Source organism: Stegostoma tigrinum, chromosome 14, assembly GCF_030684315.1.
Source record: "Stegostoma tigrinum isolate sSteTig4 chromosome 14, sSteTig4.hap1, whole genome shotgun sequence".
Lineage (NCBI taxonomy): Eukaryota > Metazoa > Chordata > Chondrichthyes > Orectolobiformes > Stegostomatidae > Stegostoma > Stegostoma tigrinum.
Genome location: NC_081367.1, coordinates 5,768,692 through 5,779,733, shown reverse-complemented (window position 1 = coordinate 5,779,733; position 11,042 = coordinate 5,768,692). Strand labels below are relative to the sequence as shown.

General features: G+C 43.8%; 2 protein-coding genes across 4 annotated transcripts in view; one reads left to right on the top strand and one right to left on the bottom strand.

Moving 5' to 3' along the window:
• Positions 1-289: 289 nt before the first annotated feature.
• mterf4 (mitochondrial transcription termination factor 4) lies at positions 290-8,312 on the top strand. The gene is given in 5 exon segments (XM_059650955.1): positions 290-562; positions 1,839-2,364; positions 2,687-2,742; positions 2,745-2,873; positions 5,641-8,312. Coding segments are annotated over 5 exon segments (1,125 nt in total). The 5' UTR covers positions 290-523; the 3' UTR covers positions 6,016-8,312.
• pask (PAS domain containing serine/threonine kinase) overlaps positions 6,402-11,042 on the bottom strand; it is a 63,764-nt gene continuing 59,123 nt past the window's right edge. For all 3 annotated transcript variants that reach the window (XM_048542744.2, XM_048542745.2, XM_048542746.2), the window contains exon 20: positions 6,402-10,067. In XM_048542744.2, coding sequence (XP_048398701.2) covers positions 9,835-10,067 — 233 coding nt within the window. In that variant the 3' untranslated portion in view covers positions 6,402-9,834. The remainder of the gene's footprint in view (positions 10,068-11,042) is intronic.

Genomic DNA, 11,042 nt, shown 5'->3' with positions numbered 1-11,042 from the left:
TGTGATCGTAACCTGCCAACACCAAACCCTTCCCTTTGATGTATATTCATGGTATTTGTCTCAACACTCCTTGAGAAAGAAGCTGTACATTGTCATTCACACTAATAAAGACGTTTTTCCCGAATCCCCTATTGTGTTTATTAGTGATTTTTATATTTACGATCCTAACTATTGGACATCCCCCAAAAGTGGAAACTTTTTCGTCTACCACATTGAACTCTTTCTGACCTCTATCAGGCCATTCTTTGGGCTTCTCTTGTTACAGAGAAAGGTGACCCAGCCAGTTCAGACCTTCCTAAATAACACATATTCTTTCAGTTCCCTTATCATTTCTGTGAATCTTATTGCATATTCTCCGGAGCATCCCTTTACAATATAGAAATCAGAACTTCAAGTACAGTCCAACGAAAGGGCAACATCACCCTCCTCCCTTTCACTTTGATCCCTGAGCTCGCGGAACGTTTCTCCGGGGCCGGGCTGTCGGAGAGTCCTAGTCACCGACGGACAGCGGGAGGGAAGTGGAATGAACATGAGTCGGAGGCTGAAAGAGGTGACACAGCAGGTACGCGGGGGGAGAAAAAGTGAAACGGGGGGCGTAACATGGGGGGGAGGGGGAATGGGGGGGAGGGGGAATGGGGGGGTAACATGGGGGGGAGGGGGGAATGAGGGGGAGAGGGAATGGGGGGGTAACATGAGGGAATAACATGGGGGGAGGGGGAATGGGGGGTAACATGGGGGAATGGGGGGTAACATGGGGGGAGGGGGAGTGGGGGGGGCAACATGGGGGGAGGGGGAGTGGGGGGGCAACATGGGGGGAGGGGGAGTGGGGGGGCCACATGGGGGGAGGGGGAGTGGGGGGGGAGGGGGAGTGGGGGGGGCAACACGGGGGGAGGGGGAGTGGGGGGGGGGCAACACGGGGGGAGGGGGAGTGGGGGGGGCAACACGGGGGGAGGGGGAGTGGGGGGGGCAACATGGGGGGAGGGGGAGTGGGGGGGGGCAACATGGGGGGAGGGGGAGTGGGGGGGGGCAACATGGGGGGAGGGGGAGTGGGGGGGGCAACATGGGGGGAGGGGGAGTGGGGGGGGCAACATAGGGGGAGTGGGGGGGGGCAACATGGGGGGAGGGGGAGTGGGGGGGGGCAACATGGGGGGAGGGGGAGTGGGGGTGGGTAACATGGGGGGAGGGGAATGGGGGGGATGGGAGGGGGAGGAATGGGGAGGGGGGGAGGCGGAATTGGGGGAGAGGAATGGGAGGGAGGGGGGCAGGAGGAATGGGGGGGAGGGGGAAATGGGGGGATGGGGCGGAGAATGGGGTTTAGAATGGGGAGGGAGGAGGAGGGAATTGGGGGCAGCCTGGTGGGTAGAGGGGGAAGAAGAATAGGGAGGGAGGGGGGATGGGGAGGGAGGGAGGAAGGAGGACATGGTTGGTGGGCGGGGGGGGTGAAGAGAGGGAAGGAGGGGGCAGATTAGAGAGAGGTGAGGAGAGGGAATGAGTGAGGAAGGAAGGAGAAAGATACTAGTCATGTATCCATTCCTAAGTAATTAGAATTGTCTTAATGGTCGGATTGATTTGGGGGAGCTGGTATGAAGTTAGGACTCAGTATATTGAGGAGACTTTTAATATAAATCGTTTTGCACTGGCCTTTTGTCTCAGTCGCTACATTTGAAAATAAAACTCTGCACGTAACATGGTCATCCAGCCCCCAGCCCCCACAGGGTTTCTGATGGTGCAGAATGAAGTTCAAAAGGTCTCAGAGCTCCATGTTTACTCTGGGCTGATTGTTTTGCATTGAACTGCCTTTTCCCTTCTGCCCTTACCCTGTTGGTGTTATCTTTCAGGCTCTACGCTTACACTGCCACCTCCACAGGATTCAGGCAGCACGTACGTACTGGCAGCTCGCCACTACATCGGAGAGAGATGATGGTCATAATGCAGGCACTTGGCCACGTGCCTGTCGTGGTGTCAGTACAGCTGGGATTTCCAGGCGGTCTGAGAAAACATCATCAAACTCTCTTTCTGCTGCAAAGATCAGATCTGAGTTTTTAGAGGGTCTCGGGCAGACTGCTGCAGAGCGTTCTGGGAGGTCTGGCATTGATCCCTCAGTGCTGGAGAGTGTGATCGACTCAATTCTGAAGCTGGGACTAAGCCAGGCTCAGGTAAAAGCAGCTGCTCACGTTTGAATCCCCAAAATCACTGTGCAGCCTCCACAGAAGAGCCTCACTGCACTCAATGTACTCAACCTCCTCGGCCTAAACCCAAGTAATATTATCAAGATCCTGGAGAAATGTCCAGAGCTGCTTGGAACAAAGGCACATCAACTTCAACCACTCATTGAGAGCCTACAGAAGTATGGGCTGGGAGAAGGTAATATAATGGTTCCTGTCTATTTTCACATGATTCGCTCAATACATTGAATGAGAAGTATACATGCATTGTCAAGATGATAACCTAGAGTTGTAAGCTGTCTGCATTTATACTTGAAACATGGAAGGTGCCCTTCTACCTTGCACTTCAATGCTGGTTTCACTTTGTAATGACCTGTTGCCATCTCCTCCCTGCTTCCAGCTGAATGGAGGTTTTCTCTCTGTAAGCAAAAACCTGATTATTTACGAGACTGACGGGACAAAAACCTTCACGAGAAGCCCCCGGCCCTGTTCATTTTCAGTGTGCCTTTCCCTTTCTCTAGGCAGTCTACAACGTGTCTTGGTGCATTCCCCACAGATCCTGAAACCTCTCTGCAAAACAGAGTGAACAACACAGTACGTTTCTTCAAAGACAAGTGTATTTTTACAGCTGCTCAGATCACAGAATCCTTCGGACTTCACCTAATGTCCTTTTCCGAGAAATTTGAAGAATTGGAATATAAGTTCCAGGTAATGAGTACAAAGCGAGTTTTGAGAAGATTCGTAGCTCAGGTTGAGGTTCTGGATGCGAGTTTGCTCGCTGACGTTTCGTCACCATTCTAGGTAACATCATCAGTGAGCCTCCGATGAAGCCCTGGTGTTATGTCCCCGCTTTCTATTTATCTGGTTTGGTGATGTCATTTCCTGTTCTTTTCCTCAGGGGATGGTAGATAGGCCTCCAAATCAATGTGTGTGTTGATGGAATTCCGGTTGGAATGCCATGCTTCTAGGAATTCTCGTGCGTGTCTCTCTGTTTGGCTTGTAAAACACTACATTGGACTAACAGGCAGAAAGCTAGCCACCAGGATGCAAGAACATCAACTAGCCACAAAACGACAAGACCCACTATCACTCGTATCCTTACGTACAGATGAGGGAAGGACACCACTTTGATTGGGGACAACACATCCATCCCAGGACAAGCCAAACAGAGACACGCACTGAGAATTCCTAGAAGCATGGCATTCCAACCGGAATTCCATCAACAAACACATTGATTTGGAGCCCAACTACCATCCTCTGAGAAAAAAGAACAGGAAATGACATCACCAAACCAGATAAATAGAAAGCGGGACATAACACCAGCGCTTCATCGGAGGCTCACTGATGATGTTACCTAGAATGGTGACGAAACATTCTGAAAACTAACCTTCCAGCTCAGCGAACTGTATTAGACTAATCCATTTTACTTATGCTTTCTCCTGCCCTTTTGCTTATGTTTTATTGTAGAATGATTCTATTGGTAATACTTTATGAAGGTATATAGGTTTTTTTAAAAATTGATGCCTGTAAAATGTACTTTCACCAGCAGAATGTTTCATGGGATCAATTAAAAACGGTCTGATTGGGGACTTCAACTCTTGATTTGAAAGTTCAGACTTGTAGAATCTGGGATTCAGGTCTTTCATATCTGACTCCATAACTGAAGGGGGAATTGGGCCCAATGAGCCTGATCCATCATTTAACCATAGCTGATCACCTATCTCAGTGCCATTTCCCCTGATGTATTATTTATGTAGAAATTCTGTTGCTCTTCTCTAGAACCTGTGAATAGCTGAGTCTCCCCAGCCCTTTGGGGTAGAGAATTCCAAAGATTCACCAGAAATGTTTTCACATCTCAGTCCGAAATGATCTATCCCCTGTTCTTAGATAACAAAGTGTGAAGCTGGATGATCACAGCAGGCCAAGCAGCATCTCAGGAGCACAAAAGCTGACATTTCGGGCCTAGACCCTTCAGAGGGATTTTTGTGCTCCGGAGATGCTGCTTGGCCTGCTGTGATCATCCAGTCACACCCTTTGTTATCTTGGATTCTCCAGCATCTGTAGTTCCCATTATCTCCTATCCCTTTGTTTTTTAGTTTTTTTTTCCCCCCTCAACTTAGCAAATGTCACCTGGAGATTTCCCTGGATAAGATAAGAACTTGCATATTGCACTAATTAGGTTTGCAGATTTAAAAATACTTAAATCTTCAGTTCTTAGGACACTGACATCTGCCTATTCAGATTGTGATTTTTATTTACAAAAAAGGTACAGTTTGAAGGGGAGGAATTTCTCTGCTGTCTTTGCCAACACTATTCCTCCAACAACTGCCATCTAAACAAAGACCCCAAACAAACTCCCCAAACTCTTCCCCCCCACCCACTGCATCCCAAAACCAGTCCAACCTGTCTCTGCCTCCCTAACCGGTTCTTCCTCTCACCCATCCCTTCCTCCCACCCCAAGCCGCACCCCCAGCTACCTACTAACCTCATCCCACCCTCCTTGACCTGTCCGTCTTCCCTGGACTGACCTATCCCCTCCCTACCCTCCCCACCTACACCCTCTCCACCTATCTTCTTTACTCTCCATCTTCGGTCCGCCTCCCCCTCTCTCCCTATTTATTCCAGTTCCCTCCCCCCCTATCCCCCTCTCTGATGAAGGGTCTAGGCCCGAAACGTCAGCTTTTGTGCTCCTGAGATGCTGCTTGGCCTGCTGTGTTCATCCAGCCTCACATTTTATTATCCCCAAACAAGTAGTTCATTCTCTCATTGCTCTGTGTTACATTGACTGGATGACTGCTTCACCAGAACATCTATGTTCTGCTCGCAGAAAAAAAAAAGACCCTGAGCTACCTGTTCCCTGGCCAACATCCATTTCTAGCTTGCCGCAGTGTTCCAGCAAAGCTCAACGCAATCTGGAAGGACACCACCTCATTCATCACCTGGGGGGACCCTGCAATCCTCCAGACTCACTACAGAGTTCAATAAATTTAGGGCCCAAACTCTTCCATGACCCAGCCCTCTACCCAACAAATCAGGCCTTGTTAACAAATTGCCTGCCATTACACACTACCTATTGTTTGTGACTAACAGTCTCCATTAACAGCTACCCCATTCCCCTCCCTATTTTTCTGTATATAAACAAACATTTTTCCTAGCTACCATCAGTTCTGAGGAAGGGTCACAGACCTGAAACGTTACCTGATTTTATTTTCTTCACAGACGCTGCCAGACCTTTGAGCTTTTCCAGTTTTGCAGCAGATGCATTTCTTTCAGTTTTTTATTTAGTGCAGGTGAAAATTAGATGCACAAGTAAAGCAATATGACAGGGTTCTGAATTTTGGGCTACAGATATTAGCAAATTTTGGGCTACAGATATTAGCAAAAGAGATAACATACATAACTCTTATTACCATCTCTGTCTCTTCTAAAAAGTATCATTTAATCAAATGGTTATAAATTGTCTCTATTGCCCTAGTATGCCTACTTCAGAATGGGTATAAAACAATCAGAAATCGCAAAATCCATGTTATTCCGGGTGTCATTGGAAGAACTGAAGCAGCGGCACATATTCTTGGAACGGCTGGGACTTTACCAGACTCCAGATAAGAAGGGACAGACTCAGATTGTAAACCCAAAACTGAAGGACGTACTCTCCACCACTGAGGACTATTTTCTGGCTAAAGTGGCCAGGTCAACCCAGGAACAGTTTGACATCTTTAAGAAGCTACTGAGCCGTGAGGAGATAGAGAAAGAAGAACTAGAGTCCTTAGAAGGGGGAGATGAAGAGGAGCAACTGGAGGAGGACTACAGCAGTGAGGAAGATAATGGATCATTTTGGAGAAATCACTGAGGTTATATTCCTGAAGGGGATTAGGAGTTGGTGGTGATTAAGTGGAGTGTTCATGCTGGCGGACATCAATTAAAATTGCAAATGAAAAACAAAAGTACTATTCATTTTTTAAAAAACCACATTCTCTGCTAGACTTTGTACATATGACCCTGTTTTAAAATTGGTGTAATGTAATTATAAACCAAGGTGATTACTGTCATGGTAAGGTGCTATGGCAGTGCAGACCCTCTTTCAGTTACCCATCAGCTGTTACTAGTCTGGTTGAGGTAATCAGCTCCACACATGTGATACATGTCAGAAATATGTTTGAAGTAAATACAACTTGCAGGTTACCATGATTTCCTCAATTGAGGAAAAGACCAATGAAAACATACTTTAAACACAAATCAGTTTGAGATAAACTTTACTGTTTACACAGCACAAATACAAAAATATTGTATGTAAAAGGTCAAGGAGGTACAAAGCTTAAATAATTCATTCTGACACTTGGAATCTTTATGAAATATATAATAGATTACACTTTATATAATTCTCATGACACTTGGTGATCCCAACAGGTTTGGCAAGGTCAGGATAATGGTTAAAACAGTTCTAATTGTTTCTGACTAGTCTGGTAAGATGTTGTAGGTGTTGAATTACACATCACAGCATTTAGGTACCATTTGTACACACGATGATACCAAATATTTATAATCAGTCAATGTATAACTAAGGTCCCTGAAAGCTTACTATACAGAGCAGAAATTAACAATTTATAATAATTTTGACCTGTCAAACTAAGTTTTGTAAATATACAGAGTTTTGTAACACATTGTAGATATAGCCAGACTAAATCAGAAGTTGGAATTAGTGTCATTGTTGTGAATGGGAGTATAGGACATTCTTTTGTTGTGGCTGTATATAACACATTAAAGTAGGATGGTAGAAAAGCAATGCAGTTCAGAAGAGAAGCAGAAATGTTTTTAAATCAGGCTTCTGAAAAATGGAGGTCGGGACCTGAAATGTAGTTGTCAGCTGAGACAGCAGTAGCTACCATGGAACGAAGATTAACAGCAACACTTCAGCTTTAACAGCATGCAAATCCCCTCACCCACACCCTCTGCACACCAATGTCTCACCAAGGGGCCCTCAGCTCTTGAAATGGGCTCACAGGGGAGAAAGATTTTGGGAAGTGCTGATTTATATTCCCAACGTGCAGGGAGACTTTTATCTCACAGCACCTTGTAACACATGGGAAACAAAGATAGCAATAGTCTACTCATGTCGTAAGATAGAGTTGGTTATACTATTGAAGAACAGCTGACTATTTCTTTAGGGAAGTGTGTAGTGCAAAGGTTAGCAATCTGTTAGCCAAGTTGCTTTTTTTTGGAATAGAAACCAGCTTTATTAAAAATAAACTGCCAGAACACCAGAATATAACTTAAATGCACAAAAACATTAAATTAAAATAACTATCCATTAACTTACTTCATATGGAAGCAAAGCTTTCGTGGTAACTTTAATCTGGAACTAAGCAATGCTGGAGAATTCAGACTGCAGTCCTCGAATGAAGAGAGATAATGATGTCTATCACTAAATGGTTTCATCATTCAATCCTTTGTTTTACAGTAAAATGTATAACTTTAGCAAGAAATCAGTTATAAATTTGAGAAATTTACTGAAATCAGTTTGAGGAGTAGGCAAGAAGCGCAGGAAACCTTAAGCAAATGCATTTTATAGGTTGCAAATAACATTAGATGATAGAACAATGTAGAATATTGGTGACTGAAAGGTTTCAGTTTAAAAAAAACAGTATGCTGGAAACATTCACTTGGGATTGCTGATCATCTCAGGAAATCTACAGAACAACACTGTACAATAAATGACTTCAATGAACCCTGATTTCAACTCAATTTCTCAATAAAGGTGAATTCATTTGTTTTAAGTGCAATAGTCCATGTAGCTTAACAAGATGTTGCTTTCTAAAAATTCTGACCAAACTCTCTCCCTAGGTTCTGCAAAATAAGCATTATGAATTATGACTCATGCAGTGTATAGCTCAACCCCAGCTGAAATAGCAGTTCAGAGTGCGCAGTGAGGGGCTGTCTGGTTGTTGTTTCACACAAATACCAAAACATATCTGTAATAAATCAAATTCCCAATGCACTATCAACCAGAAACTGAAATAAAAGAGCAAGCTTAATTGATTGTCAGATTTCAAAGATTTCCAAGATGCTCTGATCAGTGAACAATGATGAATGGTCACAAAGAGCAAAACTAACATTCCTGATGTGTCTTATTGACATTCAGTACCCTCAATATGTGACCTTAATATTCAAACTTTTTTTTTTTACATTGAGTGATTTGTCCTTTGTAATAATAATATACAAATCTAATGTGAATAAAATAGAGTATAAAGTGTGCTAATACATGAGTGTTAAACTTGGAACAAACCCTTAAAAACATGCTCCCAACTACTGTGTAGCCACTTTTTTAAAAAAGGCATATTCAGTGTACAATTACTTCAGCTTGGATTTCTTCTTTAGGGTGAACATACATTTCTTTATGCACTAAGGCACTTTTAGGGAAGCATTCAGATTTCCATTACCAGAGGCTAATGCATGTTAACCTCGGAGTCAGTCTGCTGATCTGCCATAACATGTTAGGCATGAGCTCCTAGTTAAAACAGTAAATTGGAAGGAAATTCTCCATGTAATTTGTTAAACAGTTGTAATATTCATAACCCTCCCCAAAAACTAAAGGTTCAGACTCTATCATTCAGTGCATGTGTATATGAAGTTATCGGAGGACATCAGGCTGCCCTCTTAGTGAAACACCAATTTATCAATGGAGTGTGAATAAACTGCTCACCCTCAACTCGTACACAGCCTGTGATGGGCACTGTGCTGTTTGCATACTCCTGTCATTAGGGAATTTGTTAGATTCAATATCCTAAGCATAATTTGCATGCAATGGCTAGTCGTTGGTGGGGCCATGGGCTAAGAGTGCAAGAGAAGGAGTGTTCATTGTGCAATATTACTAGACAGACAGGCAGATTCTCTGCTGGGTTAAGTTCTGCATTTCTCTCTCCTTGGTTTGGATCTTTGCAAACTGACTGAATTCCCTGCCTTCACAAAGATGTGTTTTTCTCCCAGAGTTCCACTGATCCCTAGAAGTGACTTTTGTTCCCAGCAGGCTCTGCTGCCACGTGTTCTAAGTTGTGGTTGCATGAAGGAAGCATATATGTGACAAAACAAGTACCAATGGCTTCAAATAAAGAGAGGCATTCATTCCAGGGCCTCTAAAATCAGCAGCAATACTCATCTAAAAGTCCCTGGAATGGATTTGAATTGCCTGATCTGTGTACAATTAAAGGAGTCGTAATTGGGGAAATAAGGGTCAACCTATGGTTACTTCAGTATCCCAGGGTAGAAAGTGGTTTTCAATTGCTGTTCAGTCAAAATGCACATATGGAAGTTAGATGAGACTTGGTATGGAGGCTGTTTTTGCTGGCACTCCTACCAGGGTTCAATGATGAGGGATAGCCAAGTGTGAACCTGCAACTGCTTCAGGAGTTAGACTCAACAAGAATTATTAGCATGGAGTTCAGCAGTCCCCCACAGTGTGGTGCTATATTCACAGAAGCACAGCACATGTTACATCTCTCCCCAGCACAATAGTAGGCTCAAAGAGCCACTCCACTTTAGGCCTGCAGCAGACCTCATTGATCCCCACTACTATGTAATAAAAATTACAAGTTGAAAATAAAAGGTATTAAAACAAACTGAAAACAAGTGCAAATGTGGCTACACTGCTTATTGTAGCACGAGCATGTTCCTGTCAGACCTGGCTGAGCAGGTATTTGAGGAGGTCAGCCTGGAGCTCTTCAGAAGATGGCAGTATTTGGTGATCCATATTCTCCTCATCACTTCCATACCGCTCACAACATTCATGGCCATCCTGGAGATGATCCTCATCAGCACACACTTCACTCCCTCTGTCTGCTAACTTTAAAGAAGGAATGAAATCCCCACAGTTCTCTCTGGCCATTGCAGAACAGTTTCTTGATAGTCCTTTCAATAATGAAGCAAAGATTTTATATTACTGAGTATGTTCTGCCCCATTCAGATATTGTTGTAAGGAGCAGGCTAGGACAACGTGTATAAGCTGGAGTCCAACTGTGTTAGGGCATGAAGACCCTGGAGCAACCTTATGATGATGTCATACAGCAGCCCATCATTGAATAGAAATAATTGCTTTATACTGTGTTAGGACACACTGCATGCTACATGCTGGAAGAACATCAGTAGAAGGTAAACTAGAGTCTAGAACTCTGCAAAGTAGAAACATTAGTCTTTACCCAACAGAACTACAGGATAACAATCTGGTAAATCTACGATTCCCATGTATAATAATGTTTAATATCAATCTAAAATTAAGTAGCTTTACTTTGAAGTCTAGATCAGTAGTTCTGAACTTTGCTTTCACCTCAACCAGTATAAGAACCAAAAGTTCAGTGTGGCATCAAACATCATGATAAAAGACCAAGTACTTGCATAGAGACTTGATGCTTCATAAGGGGTGGGGTGTCAGGTCTATGGAATGGAACAACATTTTCTCATGTTGCCACTCAGTGTCACACAGATCTTACCTTGGAAAGGATCTGGTAAAAAGATTTTTTTTTAAAAAAAGCAATATGTATGCCCACAAATTTAAAAAAATGTCAACATGCAAAGCGTTGATGTAGACCCTCATGGACTGTGAAAGATAAACATTCTGTCAGCTTGTGTTTGTAATCAACAAATACCCTGCACACCCACGATGTTGGAAAGACTTGTACAGTTTCTAAAAAGAGTGATCTGACAGCTCTACCCTGAAGGTCTTGGAGACACTGACAGATAAAAATCAAAATACAAACTCTGAAAACAAGAGCAACTTCTAGCCACCAGAAGGGAATTTCAGGAAACTGGTCAGGAATTACTTTGTCTGCCATAAAAGAGGGCCCACTGACATGAGGCGGTGTAATTTCATCCTTATTTTGCATTTGG